Raw genomic sequence first — 27,219 nt, forward strand, 5'->3', positions numbered from 1 at the left:
CAGACTGGTGTTCTTCCCGAACTGAAGACCACGCAGAGATGCGCGATCAAGTCAGTGCTCCTGTTCCTACAGGAGAGGCTGGACAGGAGGCTGTCCCCGTCCACCCTCAAGGTGTATGTTGCCGCCATTGCCGCCCACCACGATCCTGTAGACGGCAAGTCTTTGGGTAAGCACGACCTGATCCTCAGGTTCCTGAGAGGCGCCCGGAGGTTGAATCCCTCCCGGGCCAGGCCTAGTTCCCTCCTGGGATCTCTCGGTAGTCTTGGCAGGACTCCAGAGACCTCCCTTCGAGCCGCTTGAATCAATTGGACTCAGGGACCTCTCTCTTAAGACGGCCCTGCTGATCGCGCTCGCCTCTATCAAGAGGGTCGGGGACCTGCAAGCGTTCTCTGTCAGCGACACTTGCCTGGACTTCGGTCCGGCAGATACGTCTGTGATCCTAAGACCGCGACCGGGCTATGTGCCCAAGGTTCCTACCACACCCTTCCGAGATCAGGTAGTGAACCTGCAAGCGCTGCCCCAGGAGGAGGCAGACCCAGCCCTTTCGTTGCTATGTCCAGTGCGCGCCCTGCGCATTTACCTGGACCGCACACAGAGCACCAGACGGTCTGAGCAGCTCTTTGTCTGCTTTGGGGGATGGCAGAAAGGGAATGCCGTCTCCAAACAGAGGCTCGCCCACTGGGTTGTCGATGCCATCACACTGGCTTATCACACCCAGGCCGTGCCCCTACCCTTGCGGGTCCAAGCTCACTCAACAAGGGGTGTTGCGTCCTCGTGGGCACTGGCCAAGGGCACCTCCCTAGCAGACATCTGTAGAGCCGCGGGTTGGGCAACACCCAACACCTTCGCGAGGTTTTACAACCTCCGCGTTGAGTCGGTTGCGTCTCGTGTTTTGTCAGGTCCGAGCCCGTAGAACTCAGTAACACGTGGACCGACCGGCGGGTGGATCGCTGTGCCCAGCGCCCTTTCCTGACATCAAGGTAAAGTAGTCGCCTTCTTCCCAGGAGCCCCACTCGAAGTTGGGACCCTGGTCGATTCCTCCCCAGCCCTCCGGGTCCACGGTTCAGCGGAGGAACTCGCTGACCCAAGCCACTGCGGGTACCTGATGGCTACCCTGTACTGGTATAGGTGCTCCACAGGTAAGGCCTCCTGCTCGGACTCCCTCCGTGTGTAATTCCACGGTTCTGTCCCCTTACGAGCGGACCCCGTGTCTCCCTTAGGCAGTTACAGCTGCCCCGGTCGCCATGCTGTAGCAACTCCCCCCTTTCGAGGCTGGATCTACCACCGCACCATACTTTCCACACAAGCCCTAAGACGGCCGTGTGACCTGTCTACCACTTTTCCTCCCCAAGAAAAAGGGCAGGTGTGGTCTCCGCAGTGTCTGGGTAAGACCCCCTTCCCTATATGCGTGTAAGGGCCCCGGCCGTGATTGCTCTATGCGAGAAACATAGAGAGAAAAGAGGCCCAGCCAGGCTGGCCCATTCCCATGTTGGGAAACATCGCCCTGTTCCCCTCCCAGGGAAGGATTCCGATGTTCTTATGGGGCATTGGGGAAGGGTACGTGCAGCCAGGTACAGACGATGCGCGGCACTGGATGAAATCCCTGCCTGCCTCTGTATCGGCGGTTCACGTACACGGTTCAGCGCATGGCAAGATTGGAATGGGTCCCCTAGGGTCGCTTCTCCGACACAACGTGGAGAGAACGACAGAAGGGGAACGTTTGGTTACGTATGTAACCTCCGTTCCCCGAGGGAGGGAACGACACGTTGTGTCTTTCCTCCGCCATGTCGCTGAACCGAGCCACTGTTGTGGCCGGACCATTTCCGGCTCCTCAGAAAAATCCTGAATGAACTCCCGTATTTGCGCCACTTAAATACCCGTATGTCCGGGGGCGGGACATGCAAATACTGGCTGCCAACTCTCATTGGCCTTTTTTCATAGATCAGAGGTGGATATCGGCGCTCAAGTGTCGCTTCTCCGACACAACGTGTCGTTCCCTCCCTTGGGGAACGGAGGTTACATACGTAACCAAACGTTTGGGGATTTTCATTCTACCCTTTTTTTTTACTTTAATGCATGCAATATTCTCCCTAAACCCTCTTCTTTGAAACCTGAAAATTAAGAGGGATTTAATCACCCCATTTGTATGCTTCCATCAATCTCCCATAGGCCTACATTTACAAAAACAACACAAAAACACAAACACAACATACAAACATCAAGACCCGAACTACATACCCTTTAGTTTTTTTTTATTATTTCTTTTATTTTCTTTTATATGTTTTTTGAACTATTATTGCAAGTGTTCAACCATACTGTTGTTTGAACTTTTGCATATTTGTGTCTTTTGAGTGCCATGAGCGCAAAGTGCCAAAATAATTTTTGTTGTCATTTGTGTGCTCAAAATTAACTGAAATAATAATTCTTATTTTTGGTATTCATTTAAACTGTCTGGTTTAAGGTGACCGCCACTACAGGGTGTCAGATAGGAGGAGGAGACAAAGATTAGCCAATGTATATAGATGATTTTCAGTTATTGATTTTTTTATTCTCTCTCTGATTTTAATTTATAAAGTTGTCTGCATCAATCATGCCACAACTTTGCTGTTATCAACTACTCTACACAAATAATTTCCTGGTTACTTTTTTAAGTTGTGTCAATGTAGTGACACTAGGGGTCACTCTTGGGAGCCCGAGATGCCTCTGATCTTTGATAATAGGCCAATAGGAATTGGTGAGTGGTATTTGCATGCCCCTCCCCTGGACATATGGGTATAAAGGAGGGGTCGTGCATACCGTTCATTCAGGTTTTATGCTGAGGAGCCGAGAATAAGGTCAGCGTTGTGGCAGGAGGGACACTAACCCTAACGTCTCATTCCTTCCATCAGGGAACGGAGGTTACAAAAGTAACCAGAACATTCCCATTCGACGTTGTGTCAATGTCGTGACACTAGGGGTCCTGGGTTACGTGGATGGGCGGTGCGAGACGGGCAGACTGCTGTGTGCTGCTTAGCCAGCACACTGGGCCGGCCCGTAACCTCCCCTGACACAGTGTGAGCGTCAAAAAGCCCTTTGGGGATGAGTCGAGTACTCAAAGAATGGGGACAGGATTTTTTCTTCCCTCTTTTTTCCTTTTCTCCCCAGAAAAAAGAGAGAATTCACTAACTGACCGGACAGCAGTGTCCGCTTCGGAGGGGTGTCACTCCCAAGGGAAAGACACCGCGGAGACCACACCCCACCCAGGGAGAGGTGGGGGAATTAAGTGGAAATATGTCACATGGTCTTGCCGAGTATAATCAAAAGTATGTTATGTGGAGAAGTCCCATGGTAGGTCCTACCAAATGCTGGGGAGGAAGCTCTACAAGCATGGAGACTGTGGCAGAGGGGTCTCTGACCAAGGTAGACGCAGTTTGCCAACCAGGAAACTTTTTCAGCTGAAAATACATCGCAAGGGGTTGCCTATAGGGAATCAGCATATGTGGAGCACCTGTCCCAGCATGGGCCTAGTTAGCACAAGTACTGAGCTGGCAGTGAGTTGCTCCACAAACTCATCTGCTGCAGGGCTAGGAGGAAATAAACCAGGGAACGAGACCAGCTCAACCCGGAGATTGTAGAATCTCACGAAGGTATTGGGTGTATCCCAGCCCGCTGCTCTGAAAATGTCAGCTAGAGAGGCGCCACTGGTCAGAACCCAGGAGGCCGCCATGCTCCTTGTGGAATGAGCTTATAGCCCAGCAGGGGCAGCATGTGCTGGGCCTGGTAGGCAATAGCTATCATCGATGACCCAGTGGGCGATCCTCTGTTTGGAGACAGCGCTTAATTTCTGAGGCGGCTGTGGCTCATTTGGTAGAGCAGGTCGGCCACTAATCGCAGGATTGGTGGTTCGAATCCTGGCCCACACGACTCCACATGCCGAAGTGTCCTTGGGCAAGACACTGGCAAGACACTGAACCCCAAGATGCTCCCAATGGCAGGCTAGCACCTTGCATGGCAGCTCTGCTGCCATTGGTGTATGAATGTGTGTATGAATGGGTGAATGTGTCACAGTGTAAAGTGCTTTGAATACCGTTAAGGTTAAAAAGGCGCTATATAAGTGCAGACCATTTACCATTTCTGCTCTCCACAATGAGCTACTCAGAGAACTAAAGCACTGTGTGCGATCCAAATTGATGTGCACATCGGACACAGCAATGCTAAGGCTGGGTCTGCCTCCTCCTGGAGAGGTGAACAGGTCTACCTGTACCTGCCCGTATCGACTCCAAATTAGCTGAACCACCTGAGGTCGGAGTCTCCACTCTCCCTTGTGGGTGATCTGTCACGACAGTGCGTCCACAATGGTGTTGAGGTCGCCAGTGATGCGAGTGGCTCGCAGCGATTTGAGGTGCTGGCGGGCGAGATGTGACATGCGAGGGGAGCGTTGATATATGCAACCATTGCCGTGTTGTATGTTCGAACAAAGCCATGCTTGGGTTAGGTTAGGTTAACCCTAACCCTAACCCTAACCCTGGATCAAAGGCCCAAACCTCCACAGGGCGAGCAGTATTGCCCGCAACTCGAGGCAGTTGATGTGCTAATGTAGCCACAGGCCCGTTCAGGGGCCGGCGGCCGTGTGCCCGTTGCATGTGGCACCCCAGCCTGTCTTAGAGGCGTTGGTTGCAACCATGACATGCCTGGAGACCTGCTCTAGGGGAACCCCTGCCCATAAAAATGAAAGGTCGTTCCAAGAGCAAGAGATATCCAGACCGGGCAGTGAAAGGTGCCTCCCACGAACTTGGCACTGGGGCAGGGCGTGGCTGTGAGAGTCGCCGCGAGCCTAGACACCAATTGTGGAGCAGCGAGGGTTCAGGGGAGAGTGGAGAGTTCCACTCTAGCCCGACGCGTGCGGCTGCCCGGGTAAGCACGTCCATAATTACCTGGGCGATCTTACCCGAAGGCGAAAGCCCGGCCCGATCCTGCGCTCGAAAATTCATCACCTTCGCGGGCACCAAACAAGAGGTCGAACTGGCCCTGAGACCAGCCGGTGCACACATCCGGAAGCCTAACTGGAGCAAACGAGAGTGCCGGGGAATGGGAGGTCCGCAGGGATTTAACCGGGAGAGGTGGTCCCTTTGTGGTCCCCAAATCGCTCCCAATGCTCGCTGCGCTGGCCTCATACACGTAGGTAGAAGGATCGAGGGAGGGAGCTGCTGGGGTGACTTGCTTTCTTACGAAAACAAGCCATGATCGCAACGTTGCAAATACCGCTCGCCAATTGCCATTTGCCTTTTATCAAAGATCAGAGGCGTCTCGGGCTCCCAAGAGTGACCTCTAGTGCCATTACATCGACACAATGTCGAGTAAGAGGCAGATAGGGAACTTTATTTTTTTACTACTTAATCTATTCATCCATTTATGTAGACTGTCTATTTATATATTTCGTTCTTCTTCTTCTTATTATTATTATTAGAACTGTCTGTTAAAATCAAAATGAATAAAACATGATATTAATGTTTTAGCATAAAATTTATACAGTATATAGGTATTTAAATCATATCAGGTGTAATTTCACGTTTGTCCTGCAGGTTTCTGCATAAGTCTATGTGCTTACGATGCTCTTTGCACTGAGTACTTGTAAATCTACAAACATTTCCAAGTACTACTTAAGTTACGATTCTTTTGGGAAATGGGCCGTGAAACAAAGATAAATGAATTCTACGATTTACAATGTTTGGGAAGTGCAGCCAGGCTAGGAACCTATATAAGACCAGCATATCACCTTAGATTGGTTTAAGATGTTCTTCCAGCAGGGAAATGCAATTCTATTCTGCTAATGTGTGTTCTACCTTTAATGAATCTCCAAGAACTTCCTTCAAGTGACACAAACTGATGCAACTTTGATGCATGTGAGTTTTCATTCTGTAATTGATGAAACTGATCAATTAATTTAATTTACAGGTGATTGTATGACTTTTAGATAATAAACTCTCTTAAAAAAATTCACTCAGTGTTTAAAACATAACAATATTTTATAATGGATTTTTAAAAGATTTAAATTTTCTGGGAGTCTTTCAGACAGATAAAATAACAAATTCTAGATAAAAAAAGGACAAAATAACTAATAACTAATGAAGGCATTGACAAGTTTCAATACAGTTTTAATAAAACCTTTATAGAACAAACAAAACAAAAATAATGAAATCAGCCCCTGAAACAAACAGTAGACATGACAATTTAAAGATTATTGATTGGAACCCTTGGCATTGAGATGCCAACTCTTCCACAGATGCCAGAACAATCATCCAATCAGAGAATTGCTCAACAATCGTGACAAGAGATATTCAAAATGGCTCATCATTACAGTTGATCCTGAATGATTTTCTAGTCCTGGTTTAATAGCTTCTTTTCATGAGTCTCCAGTGATACATACTGGTTAGTCTTTGAAAAGACATTCATTCATGTTCATTAAGTTGCTTCACGCCTCTGACGTTCATTTAACTGTGAGTGTGAAATGCGGCACTTAAAAGTGCTATCGTTTTACAAAGGTGCGACTGTGACATTACATAGATGATCAAACACAGCAGTCACTTCCACACACACACCTCAAATCAACAAATTATATTTCTACACACAGAGGTGCACAAGGTCACATCTCAATGGGTGTTAATGCTGCATTAATAAGATACTGTACTGATGGTTACAGAATAACAGCACATAACATGATGGTAAAGCAGATTTCTTACCTAAATGCAGCTCCATGATGCTGACTCTATTTTCAGATGGGTAAAGGATCTTCGGAGGTTTGTCCGTTAACGGCGCTGTACAGGAAAACAAACAAATAAAAGAAGATAATCAGTTGTGTGTCAGAAGTGTTAATGTATCTGTGAGAATCAGACATGTTGAGAACATTTTGCAGTGTCAAATATTTTAAAAACTATTCAAGACTATTAATATCAAATCAAATCAAATCAAATCACTTTATAATATTTGTGCAAACTTGTATTTATGTATGTATATTTGTCAGCCAGAGGTTGCAAAGTTCACTATCTGTCACTCATTCAATGTTGTGTCGATGTAATGACACTAGGGGTCACTCTTGGGAGCCCCAAACATCTCTGATCATTGTGATTAACCGAAAGTGAAGCGCTACAGTCTTGTGACGTGCAAATCAAAAAAGTCTGTTAGCTCATGAAAACATGCTGCGTCATCATGAGGAAGGATTACATCAAGATGTAGATTGGAATGCAGGTGCAGAATTTATATAAATAAAATAGTCTAATCCTCTCTCAATGTTACAGCCATGCCAGTGATTACCCCTCCGCATGCCATAGGTTGTCGACCCTTGTTACGGACTAACCCTAAAAAAAATCTTTTTTTACATACACATGCACACACACACGCACGCATGCAAGCACGAACACACACACACACACTCATACACATTAAAAGAATTGGTTCAAAATAGAGCCCGAAGCCATTTGTATTGAGAATAATGGCTGGCTGATGAAGTTATTGGCTGGCTAGCCGGCTCAGCCAAAACCTAAATGGCTGCTGCAGCCGCCAAACTTTTCATAGCTGCAAATGGCTGAAGCTGCCACTTCATGTCTACAGATGTCTATGTTATACTGATTTACTAGATCTCAATATTTCCAAGCAATGCATGGCTTACACTATATTTCTACAAAATGAAATACAATGTAATAAAGAAAACACCAGATTTTACTTTCACAACGTATGTACATATTTATTTTGTAGTCTGTATGCTACTAAACATTTTCAAATAGCCTAAAATGTGTTGTGTTTAGGCTAAATGTATGTAGGCTAAGTTGTATACAATAACTTGGCATTATCATGGATGAAGCTTATCATATTACACCTTGAAGGAGCAAGTGATGATCGTTTGCCATTGAGCAGTAGGCCAGTGGAACTAAACATGCATTCCACCGGCACACTACCTGTGTGACGGCAGAGATCGCGGAGAAGTATGTTGATTAAGAACGCAAACTTTTGTTGAATTTATGAGAAATCTACAGACGCAAACAGACGAAGTGTAGTAAAATAAATACCTAAATGTGTATTTCAGACTTTTTGTCACCACAAGTCTGAAAGAAGACATGTTATTGAAGACAAATATCCAAAAATCTCAAAATTGACCAGTAAAAAAAAAACGATGTTTTTGCCTGCCGTGTCTCGCCTTAATATAAACACACACTGTTATCAGTAGCCTATTATTTTGGACAAAGTTTTGCACATTTCACTTCAATGTACACTGAAGCATGCGTCATGAATTAGCAATGTGGAAACGGTGGTTTGTCACTGCAGTAATATCACGTTCAGTGCTATAAATCTCTCCGTTCCAGAATATTTGGTTCATAACATCAATCTTTGATTCAGGTGTTTGTGCAACCGTGCCCTGAAGATTTAACAAAAGTCTGGGTAGGCCTAAGTTAAAAAAAAAAAAAGTAAGTAGGAATTAGGAAAGTATGTGAGAAGTGAGATCAAAATTACCTTGCTTGCTTGTTTCCGCCATTTCACCTCAGTGCAAGAAAAAAATGCATCGCTTCTTCTGTACGGAAAACAAGCAATTTTAATTGGTCGTCAATTCACTGTGAGTCTGTGTATCGTAGCAACGAGCACAAGACTGTGCTGTTATGAATCCAGTGGGAAAATAGATCTCGTGTATTGTTTATATATTTCGTGTGTGTATGTCTCTATGTGATAGAATTATTATTTGATGCAAATAATTCTAGCCGGCTCAGCCAAACTTTATCAGATGGTGGCTCAATTTGGCTTACGAAATTATTGGCTGGCGGCGGCTGAAATTCTAAATGGCTCAAATGGCGGCGCCTGGCGGCGGCTTCAGGGTCTAGTTCAAAAGGGTCATTGTATTGTGAATCGGACTACACTGGATGTTGTCTTCTGCCCATGAGGACAAACTCATTAGAAAGACGTGTCTTTGACATTATTTTGCAATATGGTCTTTTTGTCTTACCAAGATTCAATTCATACTGCAAATGGACATTCAATTGTGTGGCGTCATGCAGCATTTACATCATAACAGTGCACGGCACGGCTGCGAACCGCATCCAGGCAGTCTGTTTCGTTTTGTTTTGTTTTTTTCTTTTCTTGTCGGATGTTTCTGGTTTTGGCATTTGTTTTGTTTTATGTGAGCATGGGAAAATATGTTTTTCCCCACGGTTTAATTTATGCACATGTGGATTGTTTTCTGTTATGTGGACTGTGGTTGCAAGTGCAACAGATACACTGTGGGGTCGATATGGATCAGCGTGTGGGGGACATTCACCCGACTCTCGTGTACAGCAGAGAAACTTTGATTGAAGTAAGATATTTGGTAACTTGGGGGACAGCAAGGGATCATTGTTTATGCCCGAAAAAGGGGCTTCTAGATCATATTTTCAAGAAGCTGTGGAAACCAGAGCGGCAAAAGAAAAGGGGAAGGAGAGGTGGTGTCCGGAGATGCCTGCGATTAAAATACACTAGGCCACCGCTTCCATCTATAATCCTCACAAATTTGAGGTCAATAAACAACAAAGTGGACAAGATCTGAGCTTGTGTATGGTACAGTTCAGAGTTTCGGGAGGCATCATTGTTATGCATGACGGAATCTTGGTTACACTCTTCAGTATCAGACTCCGCCTGTGAAATCAATGGTTTTACTTTGGAGAGAGCAGACAGAGATAACTGCTCAGGTAAAAGCAAAGGCGGTGGGATCTGTGTCAATATAAGTGATCGGTGGTGTCGTCAGTACACAGTGAACAGCAGGATTTCAAAAGGCATTGAGATATTGTACCTGACTCTGAGACCTTTCTACCTGCCCAGGGAATCTGGATGTGTACCTCCCAGTGGCAAAGCATTGAGAGCTACTGGTGCAGACTGTGTTCACATGCTGCAGCAGAAACATCCAGAACACAGCCATTCTTGCTGGAGATATGAACCATTGCAATTTGGACATAACAATGCCAGGATTTAATCAATATGTGAAGGGGCAAACAGGGAAGATGTTGGATACATGTTTGGTAAATGTGGAGGGAGCATATGTGTCGAGGATAAGACCACCAACAGCTGACTTGGATCCTAATATGCTTCATCTTGAACCAACTCATAAATCTAAGTTGAAAAGTAGTAAACCAGAGAAAAAAGAAATCAGAGTGTGGTCATCTGACAGTATAGAAGAACTTAAAGTATACTTTGATTGTACTGTGTGGGAGTACATCATGCATCATGAGTGTGCAGTCAGTGATTCCAACCAAGCAGATGAAAACCAATCCAAATAATAAAATGTAAATAAGGATCTTAAGCATGATATGAATTTGAGGAAGATTGCTTTCAAGAACAAGGACATAATAGAATTAGGCTTAGGGTTACTAATGGGACACTATGAAGGGGATGACTGGACAGTGGTCACTTTAGTGGCAGATTACGAGGTAGAGTTTGCAAATCAAATGAATATTTTTTTCTCTTGGATTAATAAAGGGATTAATTCAGATAATGTTGTTAGCTTCCTTAATTCAGATGTACCTGGGCAGTTGAATAGAATTTATATTTCTGTTGAGCTGGTGAGTAGTATTTTTAAACATTTAAATCAGAGGAATTCTTCAGGACCAGATAACCTCAGTGCATTCATTCTTAGAACATGTGCACCTGAGCCTGTATGGCAAAAAAAAATTCACTGTTCAAAAGACACTCACATTATTCCTGAAATGGGGAAGATCTCACATATAATATGTCTTCCAAAGAAAGTATGTCCTAAGGAACCAAGTGTTTATCGTCCTGTAGACTTGGAAATAATTGTGGTACAACAGCTCACAAGGTCTGTAGGTAGTAAGCTGGACATTTATCAGTTTGCCTATAAACGGAATATTAGCACAGAAGATGCAGTGGTATCATTGATACCAATACTGAAGCATTTAGAAGCCTAAAACTGCAGCTCTCTTCTTAGATTTCACATCTGCATTTAATACAATTCAGCCAGAGCTTTTACTGGCAAAGATGATTCAAATGGAGGTTAATCTGGATCTTGATTCAATGGTACTATTCGTGGAGTGGTGGAGGCGTAGTGGGTAGTGGGCTAAAGCACTGAACTGGTAATCAGAAGGTTGCTGGTTTGATCCCCACAGTCACCACCATTGTATCCTTGAGTAAGACACTTAACTCCAGGTTGCTCCGGGGGGATTGTCCCTGTAATAAGTGCACTGTAAGTCGCTTTGGATAAAAGCGTCTGCCAAAAATGTAAATGTAAATGTACTATTCATTTTTGTCAAATCAAATCACTTTATTGTCACACTACCATGTACACAAGTGCAACAGTAGGTGAAAGTCTTGTGTGCAGTTCCGAGCAACATATCAGTCATGACAGTGATGAGACATATACCAATTACAGTAAACAACATACTTACACAACACAATTTACATATCAAATGTACACATACTTACACAACACAATAATAATATACAATGTACAGTAAACAATACACACAATATAGAATATCCATACAATAAAAAAATAAGAGTATATAAAATTTATATACACAATAGTTATATTGTGGAGAATCTATTTGACAGTCCAGTGTGAAATATAAGATTAATTAAGTGCAGTGCTGATTATTGATCGTGAGAGATCAAGTGTTCAAAAGTCTGATTGCTTGGGGGAAGAAGCTGTCATGTAGTCGGCTGGTGCGGGTTCTGATGCTGCGTTACTGCCTGCCTGATGGTAGCAGTGAGAGCAGCCAATGACTCAGGTGGCTGGAGTCGCTGATGATCCTCCGAGCTTTTTTTCACACACCGCCTGTTATAGATGTCCTTGAGGGAGGGAAGCTCACCTCCGATGATGTTTCTGGCAGTTCGCACCACCCTTTGCAGGTCTTTGCGGTTGTGGGTGGTGCTATTGATGTACCAGGTGGTGATGCAGACAGTCAGGATGCTCTAAACAGTATTGGTGTAGAACCGTGTGAGGATGTGGTGGTTAATTCCAAACTTCCTCAGCCGTCTCAGGAAGAAGAGGTGCAGGTGAGCCTTCTTCACAAATGCGGACAAACCATTTGAGTTCCTCAGTAATGTGGACACAGAGGAACTTGAAACTGCTGACTCTCTCCACTAGTGCTCCATTAATGGTGATAGTGTGCACCTCCTCTCTGTAGGCTGTTTCATCATCGTCAGTGATCAGACCTACAACCGTCGTATCGTCAGCAAACTTAATGATGGCATTGGAGCTATGTGTTTCCACACAGTCACGTGTGTACAGGGAATAAAGGAGTGGGCTGAGAACACAGCCCTGCGGGGCTCCAGTGTTGAGGGTCAGTGATGAGGAGATGTTGCTGCCCATTCTAACCACCTGACGTTTGCCTGACAGGAAGTCCAGGATCCAGCTGCACAGCGAGCTGTTTAAACCCAGAGCCAGGATTTTGTCATCACGCTTGGAGGGCACTATGGTGTTGAATGCTGAGCTGTAGTCTACAAACAGCATTCTCACATATGTGTTCCTTTATTCCAGGTGGGAGAGAGCAGTGTGTAGTGTAGATGCAATGGCATCATCAGTGGAGCGGTTGTTGTGGTAGGCAAACTGCAATGGGTCCAGAGAGGTGGGCAGCACAGGGCAGATGTGATCTCTGATTAACCTCTCAAAGCATTTGCTGATGATGGGGGTCAGAGCAACAGGATGCCAGTCATTTAGGCAAGTGATTTTGGCTTGCTTCGGTATAGGCACAATTGTTGACGTTTTAAAGAATGTGGGAACAACAGACAGGGAGAGGGACAGGTTGAAAATGTCCGTAAAAACACCAGCCAGTTGGTTCGCGCATGCTCTGATGACGCGGCCTGGAATGGCGTCTGGACCTGCAGCTTTACGGATGTTCACCCGTCGGAAGGATCGGGTTACATACACAACCACTGTAGCATCGGCCGCTAGTGCTCTCTCCACGAGGGCGGTGTTGTTGTCCTCGAAACGAGCAAAAAATTTATTAAGCTCATCCGGGAGAGAGGCAGCGGTGTTCAAGGCTGAGTTTTTATTCCCTTTGTAGTCCGTGATGATGTTAATTCCCTGCCACATACTTCTAGAGTCGGTGGTGTTGAACAGTCCTTCAATGTTGTGCTGTATTGGCGTTTGGCTGCACTGATAGGGTTACGGAGGGCATAACTCGCTTGTTCATGCTCCTCCACGTTCCCGGAATTAAAAGCGGAGGTCCATTAAGTGCCGCGCGAACATTGCCGTTAACCCATGGTTTCTGGTTGGGGTAGATCCGTATTGTTTTGGTTGGCACAACGTCCTCTATGCACATCCTGACAAAACACGTTAGGCTATCAGCGTAAACCTCGATGTCGTCATCAGAGGCGGACCGGAACATCTTCCAGTCCACGTGATCAAAACAGTCTTGTAGCATAAAGTCTGATTGATCTGACCAGCACTGGAACGTTCTGAGGGTAGGTGCTTCCTGTTTCAGTTTCTGTCTATAAGCGGGCAGAAGCAGAACGGAAGAGTGGTCTGATTTGCCAAATGGTGGGCGGGGGAGGGATTTGTAGCCATACCGGAAAGGAGAGTAACAATGATCTAAAACCCGGTCCCCTCGTGTGTTGAAGCTGATGTGTTGGTGGTATTTTGGTGCGATTGTTTTAAAATTGGCTTTGTTAAAGTCCCCGGTAACAATGAATGCGGTCTCAGGGTGCGCGTTTTCCTGCTCACTTATACTCCCATACAGTTCCTTGAGTGCCCGGTCTGTGTCGGCTTGTGGGGGGATGTACACAGCTGTGATAATGACCGCTGTGAATTCCCTCTGTAGCCAGAATGGTCGACACATAAGCATGATATATTCCAGATCAGGAGAGCAGAAAGACTTGATAAAATGTACGTTCCTCTGATCACACCATGATTTGTTGATCATAAAACATCCATCACCACCTCTGCTTTTACCTGAGAGGTCTTTCACTCTGTCCACTTGGTGCACAGAGAAAACTGCGGGTTCGATTGCTGAGTCTGGAATCTCCGCAGACATCCAGATTTCTGTAAGGCAGATAACGCGGCAGTCCCTCGTCTCTCGTTGGAAAGAGATTCGTGCTCTCAGCTCACAGAGCTTGTTGTCCAGAGACTGAACATTTGCCAGTAGAATACTGGGTAGTGGGGGTCGATTTGCGCAACGTCTTACTCTGATGAGAAGTAAGACGTTTTCCCCTTTTCCTTCTGCATTTCTGTGGCCGGGCAGCCAAGACAAAGGGCTCTGCTGGCGTGTTTGTAAACAGCAGGTCGGCGTTGAGGAATTTGAAGTCCGGTTTTCGGTGTGTAATTGCAGAACCAATGTCCAAAAGCATTTGTCTGTCGTATACAATAAGGCAAACAACATCCAAGACAAAAAAAAACTAAAAAATGTAAACAAAACAAACAATAAACTGCAGTGTTGTGTCGGAGCTCACAACGCAGCAGCCATACTCGGCACCATCTTGACTCCAGAGAGAACAGTTAAAGTTAATCAGACATATCCAACTTCCATTGTTCCTTATTCAGGAGCACCTCAGGGGGTTGTGTGAGCTCACCTATACACCTCACAATTTACACAGATGATTGCAAAACTGATATTACATATACATATTAAAGTTTTCAGATGATACTACATAGTTGTCTTTATTAGGCACTGAAGATGATCCTAGTATTCATCAGTATTGTGCGGATAGGGTTAGTTGAGTGTAACACATAAAATATTTTTGGTCTTCCAGTGAACTTGTATCCTCCACCAGTTACTGTTCATAACATACAGATTTAACAAGTTTTCTCCTGTAAATATTTGGGCATCTGTGTGGATGCTGCTTTATCCTGAAGAGCCCATATAGATCAGTGTTTGCGTTAGACTTTTCATCAGTCCATCATTTTGATGAACAGGGTCGTAAAACTGCTGTCATAATCTATTATTACCCGTCATTTAAATTTGTATATTTTGATGATAATAAGACATTTAATAGCTTTTATTTTCATTCACATCTTAATTTTTAATCATGAATTTACAGGACGAGCATAGAGCAGATTATGCATTTATTTATGAAGAGAACAGATGAACAACAGAGACACGAAGCAGATGAATGTTTCAGTGGAGGCCACTAAAACACGACATATGAACAACACAATATTACAAAAAACAAATACAATTAAAATATGAACAAAACACGTAAATATTTTCAAGTCCAATATCATCGATACCGATACCAATACCGATACTTCTGTAAAACAGAATTTGATTACTTGGGATAAAATGGGCAATTTTAAATAATATTTTATTCATTATTAATGCCATAATACTTTTTTAGCCTAAACAGAAAATTATAAGACTTCTGTTTTATTTACCCTTATAAATATTAACCATTTCACTACAGTAACTATAGTTTAACCATGGGATTTAGTTAAACCATAGATACCGCACAACTAACCATGGATACTACTACAATATTACTGTAGTAAATCAATGGGTTCAGTCATGCGATGTATGCCTGCGTATGCCCTTGACTAAACGACCAGAAGCTGTTTCTCTAATTTTCTCTCATTACCTCTGCAAGGCGCTGATCCCTCTTGTTTGAACGAGTCTTGTGATGGCGCAAGTGCTTGTCTGCTCGTGTCTTTCAGCATTTATGAATGTTAAGATGAGAGGAAGAATAAACAGTTCCCATCCTGAAAGTATTTGCTAATATAGCCTAACCCATTTTATTTCACATTGAAGCTTATGATTATTGTAACCAAATAATAATGTCTATTCCTAATAATATTCTCCCTAGTTAAAAAAAAAAAAAAAATACAATTTTGAATAGATATTTTTCTGTGAGGATCGATATTTTTGATACAACATCAGTATCGGAAGTATCGATATTTTTAGGATCAATCTGCCCATCCCTAAACTGAACAAAACTCAGTCAACAACTCAACTGTGCATCGACTTAAACTGTGTGCTCTCCTGTGCGTAATCAAATGCATCAAGGAAAACTGATGCTGAGGCAATTGTCATTAGATTTTGCGTCTTTGCCTCGGACAGGCTAATTCTCGTGTCAGTTTTCATTTGGTTCTGGAGGCTGAACCCGTGCTCTGCTTCCACAATGGAGACTGGAATTACCAGCGCTGCTTCAGCCAAAGCTTTTAAGTTGGGAATAATTTCTCCCAGAGAAGCGATCAAATGTTTGCAGGACTCTCTGAATGTGGGATTTCCCAATCCATTCCAGTAAAGCACTTGCTTTACCGGAATGAAATTCCGCAGCTTGAACTCCTACACTACACCAGTGGTGCAGGCGTACCCTCTGTGACCCATAGTGGTCACAGACGCACTCCAAAGCATCCATCCCATAGCTCTTCAATACGTTTTCAGCAACTGGATAGAGAGATGCATTGAGTATGGTGTCAAGGTCAGCGATGAGGCCCACATGCTCTGAAGGGAATCTTTTTCTGATAGATTTGGTGACCTCCGTGATGTACTCTGAGCACAAAACTGAAAAGCTCTGCCTGTCTGCCTGCATCAGCGTTATGCCACAGAACTTGCCGTCTTGTAAAGCCTCATTGAATTTCATCTCCGCCTCACCTGAACCATTCATAAAGTCCTCTAGGCTAGCAAGGGTCATGTTCACGATAGGTTGGATGGAGGAGATGTTAGCATCTTCTTTACGCGGTTAACCACGTACAAGACGTCAGTCAGCAGGTGAGTTAAGGCAGGGAATGTGTATTTTTGGAGGTGCTTTCTAATACCCTTAGCTACCGGGCAGTCTCTCACAGCTTCCTCCTCCTCCAACACCAGAGAAACCCAGTTGGAATATATGCCCTTAACTGCCCTCTCCAATGACAGCCAGTGTGTAACCGATGGTTGTTTTAGGCTCAACGTGTCTGGTTCCTGCATTTCGTTTTGGAGTTCATTTAATCTGTGTGTTCGAATGGGGGAATTCTTGTAGTATGTGTATATGTTATTAATAGTGGTGACATAGGCACTTATTTCACGCACAGCCTTGGAGGCATCATTGCGCACCACAGTGAATGTTTATGAGGTAGGGACAGTCATTCTGACACAGCTGTTGTGCAACTCCGGCCTTTCGACCCACCATCACACTCACTCCATCACTTCCCAGTCCAAATACCCGAGTCATAGCTACACCACGGCCTGTCTACACATCTTTTATTTTTGCTCTGATGCATTCTGCAGGTATTACATGATTTCCAATGAACGCAGTTTCAGGCTCCCCTCTCTGCTGAAGTGTCAGGTATGTGATCAGCATTTTCTCAACCATGATATTAGTAGTTTCATCTACTTTTATCCCGACGTATCTGCTGTTGGCAAGGCGGTCATCCACTGTGCTGGTTATGGTCATTGCTATAGCCTTCTCCATCTGACTGACAGTGTCGTGGTGGGTGTACGTGCGCACTGTTCAGGTTTGGACACCCAGCAAACTCAAGAGGTGTATTAGGTTAGGATATTGGTGGCTCTGCATGTTTGAATTTGCCATATGCAACACAACCTTAAGCTGTGTTTTAATGCCTCTTTACAAGCAGCCTGTGATTTCTCTACATGCTTGACCACCCGTGACGCTTCGATGTGGCTATGGATACTTTTGTGATCATTCAAAGCTGATTTCTGCATCATTGTGCACCCTCGGACAAATCTGTTACTCATGTTAGCTTTAATGCAGATGTGCAGAACATTTTGCCACCTTCCCTCCTCAGCCACAAACTCCTGCTCCAACTGAATCCAGAACTCCCTCCTGACCTCCTTGCTGCCACTTGCTTGCCCCGTAACATTAACTGCTGGTGACTGATAAACATTGTCTGTTGTTGGTCCTTCATCCTCCACCGCATCTGCATCAGCCTCTCTTTTTTCAACAACATCACAACTATTTGGCCGTTTGAAGAAACTTTTCATACTCAGCTGCTGTGACATTTTTACAATTGTAAATGAAAGACAATACTAGATAATAGCTAATTAATATGTGCACTCACCACTAAATGGACAGGGGTGGGAATTATAGTTACAAGTTACAAAAGAAAACCCTCCATGTAATCCATCAAAATGACGGACGGCCTTCAGATTTTTCCGTCACTGCAAAAACAAATTCGATCAATGCCGTAAAATATTCGGTTAACGCAACCTCTGATACAGATTATATTTGTAGTAAGGTACAACAATGCATTTATTTTCTTAGGAGACTAAGGTCATTTACAGCAAACAAACAGATTGCATTTTTGTTTCTTCAATCAATAATACAGAGTGTTGTGCAGTATGGAATCAGTGCATGGTACAGTTGTCTCTCAGTTGCACTTAAAGCTCGACTGGTGAGACTGCTAAATACTTGTTCAAAGATTGCGGGTCAAATGCTTGAGGCAAGTTTTCAAGCTGCATATATTAAAAGAATGCTGTCTCTGGCAGGCAGAATTACATCCGACCCCTCTCATATTTGATTTGAAGAATATCAGCTTTTGTCATCAAACAGAAGATATAGAGTCCCACAGGCTCGACTGAACAGAACTCTTTTGTTCACCAGTCAAACTGTTAAATCAGAGTTTGGGTTCAAAGTAGGCCTCACTATTCATATGTGGACTAAGCACTGAAGGAAGTCATTAAATTGATATTTGTAATGTCTGATGTAATATATGTTGTAGTATTTGATTCTGTTGTTTGGTTAAATGTTGTGTAAATGTTATTGATGTGAAACAGTGTATGTCTTGGGATGCAAGACAAATCTCAGAAGAAATTCTGATAATAAAGTGAAATCAAATACTAGCGCAAATATGCTTTCTTTTGCAGTGGGTCTGTAGATACTGAATTCTCTCATTGTTCAACCAAACAGAGAGCCCCGCCTCAAACTCACACCATTGGTTGAGTCAGAAGTTGGAAATGTTGTTGAATGAGTCACAGTGATGTTTACACACTTCAGGAAGTCAAACTACCACATATAGTACATATAGAATATCTATAGAGTTTAGAGAGAGAGAGTGTGTGTGTGTGTGTGTGTGTGTGTGTGTATGTGTGTGTGTGTGTGTGTGTGTGTGTGTGTGTGTGTGTGTGGGACAGGTGAATGTATGCATCGCTCTCTTTTCATTTCGTGCAAGGTTGGATTTAAAGTGTGGGAATTATGATGAATTGCAAAGCTTCAGATCATTCATCCAAAATCCAATATCTGTTTGAGAGAGAGAGAGAGAGAGAGAGAGAGAGAGAGAGAGAGAGAGAGAGAGAGAGAGAGAGACTGGATATCTGTGGTCATTATTCCTTGATATTAAAATAAAATAAAATAATGACCAGAAAGACCATGCTGGTTGTTCAACATCAAACCAGCATTAACCAGCCTGAGCTAGCATGATAATTGATGCTCAGCTGAATTATCAGATCTGAACTGATGCTGAGAATTCACATATAACAGATACTAAGAGGTGCGTAAGATGAAACGCAAGGTGAAAATTTATCCAGTAGATACTCTAGACATCGTATATGACACTATTATATATGATTGATTCAACTTTACCTCATAATTACCATAATAATGAATCCTTGCAGCCTCATAAACATGTCTCGTCTATCGGCTTGACCTTTTCATTAGTTTCATCCATGTGAAAATCTCGCCGCAGCTGTAATTCTGAGCGTCTGAGCACTGTATCAAAGACCCTTTCAAGGCAAGTCAGTCCACATAGCGGTAATCTTTTGGAACACTCCCGGGGAGCTAGTTACTATGGATACAAGTGGCATAAAAGTATAGCTCCTATCTACTTGAATTTCGAAAGACCGAAATCTCCAAAATGGTTCTTCGAGATTACGATCAAAGAATATATTCCAGGAGCCAAATACTCCTTTAACTCATGTAATGCTTAAAAAACACTATTTTTCAGGCTGGTCCATTCTTGAGTTTATTTGTAGGCAATCTCTGTAAAGCGCGACTTCCTTTTCTACATCCATTGACCGTTGGGCGTTCCAATTTCTCCCATTCATTTAAATCGAAGTGGCCATCTTTGCTAAATAATCTCTGGCTATATGTCAACATTGCACCACTATACAGCTAATCAGTGCAAGGGCATGAGTGCAGCGCTCTAGGGAGTCTCTTTAACAAATGTCAGGACAGAGACCAAGATTAAACTATTCTCCGTATGGCTGCCTTACACTACAGATGTCCAGCCAGCCTCGTAACTGAGCCGTATGGCAGTAATCCACTTCTAAACACAACGGAGGTGCCCAAGCAGCCTGATGGTTTTGTTCTGGTCAGTGACATCTTCTAATGAATGTAATTGGCTCCCGCTGCTTGCTGAATTATCAAAGAGACACACAAAATAAAAAGTTCTAGAATCATGTGGAGAATGTGTGAGAAATATGTGGCTTGATTACAGAATTTTCTTTGGGTTTGTTTTTCTTGCTTGTTAGTTTGATGTTGGAATCTGATGTATCAAAACGCATTAGAAAGCTGATGCACACACGTTTTCCAGCTGCCTCACTCGTTTTAGAGCAGTTCAATCTTAACGCAGGTTTCTTTTTGTTCAGAGGAACCTACAAGTCACAAACCCATCAAAGTTTTGCTTATATTTTTTTTACATTTTAAACATGCAGCAGTGAAACCTCTACTTAAGAGACCGGGCTTATATCAAAATTGCTTAAACAACTATCGGCCTGTTTCCAAGCTGCCATTTCTGTCAAAGTTATTAGAGAAGGTGGTGCTATCCCAATTACTTCCATTTTTGAAGTCAACAGACATTTTTGAACCTCTACAATCAGGTTTTACAGCTAATCATAGCACAGAATCAGCTTTGCTGAAAGTATTTAATGATTTACTGTCTACGGTTGACTCTGGGAAAAGTGCTGTATTAATTCTGTTAGACCTTACTGCTGCTTTTGATACAGTGGATCATAGCATTCTCCTTTCGAGGTTGGAACACTGGGCTGGTATAAAGAGCACAGCACTAGAGTGGTTTAAATCTTATCTTACAGATAGGGTTTTTTCTGTTACTATGGATAGGTTCTCTTCATCTGTAGCTCCTGTTCTCTGTGGGGTTCCTCAGGGATCCATTCTGGGGCCAATTCTTTTTAATTTGTATATGCTCCCTCTTGGAGCATAACATTATTAGGAGACATAATATTTTGTTTCATTTTTATGCTGACGATACACAACTTTATCTGCCTTTGAAATCAGGTGATTCTGTTCAACACCTCTTGGAATGTATTGAAGACATAAAAAAGTGGTTATCGAGTAACTTTCTCCAGTTAAACAATGATAAGACTGAAATGATTATTTTTGGTTCTGCTGAATCTAGAATCGCTCTTGCTAACAAGCTTGGCCAAACACTTCCACCATGTTAATTCGCATGTGAGGAATCTTGGTGTCATTATAGATTCTGACTTGGGCTTAGTCCGACAAATAAATTCAGTAGTGAAAAATAGTTTTATCAGTTACGAATTATTTCTAATTTTAAATCAGTTTTATCTTTTCAAGACCTGGAGACTGTTATTCATGCTTTTATCACCTCTCGATTGGATTATTGTAATTCTCTTTATGTTGGTCTTCCCCAATCCTCTCTTTTTCGTATTCAACTGGTTCAAAATGCTGCAGCCAGATTTTTGACATCATCTAAAAAAAGGGATCATATTACACCAATCCTGGCCTCTCTGCACTGGCTTCCTGTTTATTTTAGGATTCAATTTAAAATACTGTTGTTTGTTTTTAAGGCTCTTAATAACCAGGCCCCGTCATATATTAGGGATTTAATACAGCCATACTTACCAACTATGTCTTTAAGATCTGAAGACAAAATGTTATTGCATATTCCTCAGTCACGTTGTGTACGCAAGGGTGATAGAGCATTTGCAGTTGCTGCCCCTAGGCTATGGAATCAGCTACCACTTGACATTAGACAAGCTTCATCACTGTCTACTTTTAAACGTAGGCTTAAAACACATTTTTATTCTCGAGCATTTTGCAGTACTGAATGAGACTGTCTTTTTCTTTTTTTATGACGTGTTTGTTTTATGAATGTATTGTATATTCATATGTACTTGGTGCGTTTGTTTTATTTTAATGTATTGTATTGTATATTCATCTGTACAGCACTTCGGTCAGCTTTGCTGTGTTTGAGTGTGCTTTAGAAATACATTTTACTTACTTTTTTTTTTTTACTTTTTACTATATGCTTAATAAAGACCTTCATCTTCAATAGTGTCCCGATTTCAGCATAAACAAAGTGACTTCAAAGGATGCTTCTGGAAGCGCAGGTTGGCCCATCGACCAGCTATTGAGCCAGCAGAGAAACTTCAAAGGTCTGGAACATGGCTCGACCCTTTGGATGTTCTCACATAATGAACCACACGACCTTCTAGAGTTCCTCTTTCATGCAGCCAGAGGATTTGACCCCATACTATCGAACTATCACAACATGCAACTCTTCAACACTTAATGAGATCTGAAATACCACTGTAAGCAGCTGCTCATTAGGAGCTTCACATTGATTCAAACTGCAGGAATTAAAGCTCTTCTCAGCCATAATTAATAACTATCTAACTGTGACAAGCTTTGCGTTTGTGTTGAAATCATCTAGAACAGTGAATCTCAATCAGTTACAATTACTTGATGCAAACAGGTTCCTGAGCTTAAGTGGAAAGATTTCGGACAGATTTGGTTTTGTTAAACTTTTAAGACTTTATTACCTGTATGTAGCCATGGGTGAAGATTCCTGTTGAGCTTCTACAATATTTAAATTCCACCATACAAACAATTCAAATGACTGTGCATTTGTTAAACATCCAACTAAATTTGCCAGTATAGTCTTTCTCAGTGAATGTTTCTTCATGATTGTACCCAGAGCAGTTTAAATTGACTTGTGAAGCTCAGGTGTGTTTAACCCGCTGGGGTCGACGGACGCGCCGGCACGTCCTGCTGGATTATTTCGTCATTACAGCGGAAATAACTTAAAATATTCCGTCATTTTTGGGTATACAGATAAGTGTAAGACATCATTAGAGACTATAAAGGGTCTACTTTTATTTGTGTACACTCACAATAACAACAAAATCTTGTGCTTTTGTAAAATAAAGAAAATAAAAAGGGTGAGCTTTCAGCAGTCTCTGTGTTCACGAGCATATTTCAGAAACACGTCACATAAATGAACTGAAACTCCACGAATACTTTTCACACAAACATTAAACATATGTATAAAGAAAGCATAAAATGTCTATTTTTAAATAAAACAATTAAAATTTAAAACAATTATTCTCCTGCAATGCAATCTGTATGAAACAAAGTGCTGTACAGTTTTTACTGGCTCAGCGAATTATCTGTAATGTGATCCCACCCACCAGCAGAGTGCGCTATTCATACGCTAATGTGCTGAGAGGATCAATGCAAATGGTGAACGCCCCCGACTGTGCCTTAAAAACATCTAGTTCATTCACTTTTCTGCGCATTTGAAAGACAGCGCAATACACAATTGAAAAAGATCCTGGATAGTGAACATTTTCCTCAGAAGAAGAGCGGGACTGCGATGAACGTTTGTATTTTGAAGAGAGACTTGATCCAGCCGAGGATACAATTTCAGACGAGTAAGTCATTTAGTTTTCATTAGTTGACATGCTATTTTATATAAACATGTACATATTTTACTAGTGGGACTGTTTCCAGACAGGATTCAGAGTATTGACATTTGAAACATGTCCTAATAAGCAAGTTTAAATTACATTTAAATGCTGTTTCTGCTAAAGCAGGTATTTAAATTGTATGCTGTATGATGTAAATATGATATGTAATATGATATAAAATTATATGAATGTTTAGAATATATTTTATTGTGTGTACATGTTTGTATTTTTGAGAAAATAATGTTTATGCGTGGTTTTTGAAGTCATTTTCAAGTCATTGAAATAAGGCCATATAACACATACTAAGATTTGTCCACAAGAAAGACATTCCTAAAGCGCTAAATCAGCGCAGCATCTCATTCCCCTTTTATCAGGGAACAGTGGTTACAGTTAAGTAATCCGAGACGAACCCTTAAATGATAGTCAAATGTCTTGAGAACAGTATTCAGTCAAAATACAATGTTAATGCATATGGACCCGGTGTCGCACGAGGTTAAAGAGAGAGGACACTTGGTGAATCTTTCTTTTTGCTTGCTTTTAAAGTAAAAATGGCTTCTTATAATAATATTAATTGACAATTAATGAAGATTAGGTTAGGCAATTTATGAAGGGATACTTGAGAATTACTGATGAGGCTGTGGGGTTACAGAAGACAAAATGTTTGTTAAACTCTGGTCTAGAATTTCTGAATAATCATTAAATACATTACTATAGGTGTGTCTCCATATGAAGGCTGTTGCTAGGTAGGGCTCATCCTCTGTATGCAGCGGTATACCGAGAGTCCTCAACTCAGAATTAGCTTTTTCTCGTAGGGATATATGGAAACAGAAAGAATCATGGTTGTTATGACAGCACACATTGCTCTCAACCTGCAGCAGAAGTGAATTTTAGGAGAGTTTCAATGATATAGAGAGAAAATAAAACTTTATAAAACTTTTTCTATTTGCCTTATAATATTTTATTTTACATTATGTAGTATTATTATTTTAAATATTATATATTTTATGCCAATCTACTGAGGTACTTCAACACATGAATGAACATTTCTTGCATTTGAACAACATATCTTTTGGTAAATCTGCATAATGTTTTCAGAAAATTGTCCGTTGTGAGGATATATCTCCTGCATTCCTGTGAAAGAAGGTCATATCAAATCAAATCCCTTTATTGTCACTCAAACATACACACAAGTGCAACAGTGGGTGAAAGTATTTGGTGCAGTTCAGAGCAACATAGCAGTATGACAGTGATGAGACATATACAATCTACAATAAACATCAGATTTACAAAACACAATTTACATATCTAATATACACATAATTACACACAACACAATATACAAATAATAAAATAAAATGTACAATATATAATACACACAATATATAATACACAGTATACATTAGAAATAATATATATAAATGTGCAGTGAAGATGTATAGTGCTGTATTGACATTCAGGCAGTCTCTTGATAGTCAGTTGCTAGTGTGTTGTTAAGAGAAAAATGTATATGCCAGTCCAGTGTGAGATAATAAGATTAATAAAGTGCAGTGCTGATGTATATTGATCGATTGATCGTAATCGATCAAGAGATCAAAAGTCTGATTGCTTGGGGGAAGAAGCTGTCATGTGGTCGGCTGGTGCGGGTCCTGATGCTGCGATGCCGCCTGCCTCATGGTAGCAGTGAGAGCAGCACATGGCTCGGGTGGCAGAGTCTCCTCCAAGCTTTTTTCCCACACTTCCTTGTATAGATGTCCTGGAGGGAGGGAAGCTCACCTCCGATGATGTTTCTGGCAGTTCGCACCACCCTTTGCAGGTCTTTGCAGTTGTGGGCGGTGCTATTGCCGTACCAGGTGGTGATGCAGCCAGTCGGGATGCTCTCTACAGTGCTGGCGTAGAACCGTGTGAGGATGTGGTGGTTCATTCCAAACTTCCTCTGCCGTCTCATGAAGAAGAGGTGCTGGTGAGCCTTCTTCACAACGGCCTCAGTGTGGACGGACCATGTGAGTTCCTCAGTGATGTGTCCACCAAGGTACTTGAAACTGCTGACTCTCTCCACCGGTGCTCCATTAATGGTGATGGGGCTGTGTTCTCCGTCTTTCTTCCTGAAGTCCATCACAAGCTCCTTGGTTTTACTGACGTTGAGGGAGAGGTTGTGCTCCTGACACCAGCGTGTCAGAGTGTGCACCTCCTCTCTGTAGGCTGTTTCATCATCGTCAGTGATCAGACCTACCACCGTCGTATCGTCAGCAAACTTAATGATGGCATTGGAGCTATGTGTTTCCACACAGTCATGTGTGTATAGGGAATACAGGAGTGGGCTGAGAACACAGCCCTGTGGGGCTCCAGTGTTGAGGGTCAGTGATGAGGAGGTGTTGCTGCCCATTCTAACCAACTGACGTCTGCCTGACAGGAAGTCCAGAATCCAGCTGCATAGCGAGCTGTTTAAGCCCAGAGCCCGGAGTTTCACATCAAGCTTGGAGGGCACTATGGTGTTGAATGCTGAGCTGTAGTCTACAAACAGCATTCTCACATATGTGTTCCTTTTTTCCAATTGGGAAAGAGAAGTGTGTAGTGTAGATGCAATGGCATCATCAGTGGAGCAGTTGCTTCTGTAAGCAAACTGTAGTGAGGCAGGCAGCACAGAGCAGATTTGGTCTCTGATAAGCTTTTCAAAGCACTTGCTGATGATGGGAGTAAGGGCAACAGGACTACAGTAATTTAGGCGAGTTATCTTTGACTGTTTTGGTATGGGCACAATGGTGGATAGCATGTGGGAACCATAGACAGGGACAGGGAGAGGGAGAGTTTAACAGTGTCCAGTAAAACACCCACTAGTTGATCCATGCATGCTCTGAGAGTGCGGCCCGGAATGCCGTCTGGACCCGCAGCTTTGCAAATACTCACCCGTTTGAGAGATCAGGTTACATCCGCAATAGAGACAGTAATTTAACTAACCTCTGCTGTGTCGGGCACAGGAGTTCTCTCTGTAGAGGAGATGTTGTTTTCCTCAAAACGAGCATAAAATATGTTTAGCTCGCTCGGAAGAGAGGAGGTGGTGTTCACAGCGGAGTGATTGTCTGTGATGATGTTAATTTACTGCCACATATTTCTGGTATTGGTGGTGTTGAACTGTGCTTCCACTTTGTTTCTGTATTGTTGTTTGACTGCTTTGATTGTTAAATAACTGGCATGTTTATATTCCTCTGCATTCCTGGAATTAAATTAAGTGCCACACGAACATCGCTATTAACCCATGGATTCTGGTTAGGGTAGATCTGTATTGTTTTTTGGTCGGCACTACATCATCTATGCACTTCCTGATGAAACACATTACGGTATCAGCATAGACCTCGATGTTGTCATCAGAGGCAGACCGGAACATCTCCCAGACCACGTGATCAAAACAGTCCTGTAGCGTAGAATCTGATTGGTCCAACCAGCACTAGATCGTTCTGAGGGTGGGAGCTTCCTGTTTCAGTTTCTGCCTGTAAGCGGGCTGAAGGAGAACGGAAGAGTTGTCCAATTTTCAGAAAGGTGTGTGGAGGAGGGATTTGTAAGCATCCCAGAAGGGAGAGTAGCAGTGATCTTAAACCCGGTCCCCTTGTGTGTTGCATCTGATGTGTTGGTAGTATTTAGGCGATATTGTCCTGAGATTGTATTCGTTAAAGTACCTGTA

General features: G+C 42.7%; 1 protein-coding gene across 4 annotated transcripts in view; it reads right to left on the reverse strand.

The window, feature by feature from the left end:
- Positions 1–27,219, reverse strand: part of LOC127626108 (interleukin-1 receptor accessory protein-like 1-B) — a 399,289-nt gene that overhangs the window by 126,778 nt on the left and 245,292 nt on the right. For all 4 annotated transcript variants that reach the window (XM_052101674.1, XM_052101672.1, XM_052101673.1 and 1 more), the window contains exon 6: positions 6,720–6,794. In XM_052101674.1, coding sequence (XP_051957634.1) covers positions 6,720–6,794 — 75 coding nt within the window. The remainder of the gene's footprint in view (positions 1–6,719; positions 6,795–27,219) is intronic.

The sequence above is a fragment of the Xyrauchen texanus genome, chromosome 32 (genome assembly GCF_025860055.1).
Source record: "Xyrauchen texanus isolate HMW12.3.18 chromosome 32, RBS_HiC_50CHRs, whole genome shotgun sequence".
In the NCBI taxonomy this organism is placed as follows: domain Eukaryota; kingdom Metazoa; phylum Chordata; class Actinopteri; order Cypriniformes; family Catostomidae; genus Xyrauchen; species Xyrauchen texanus.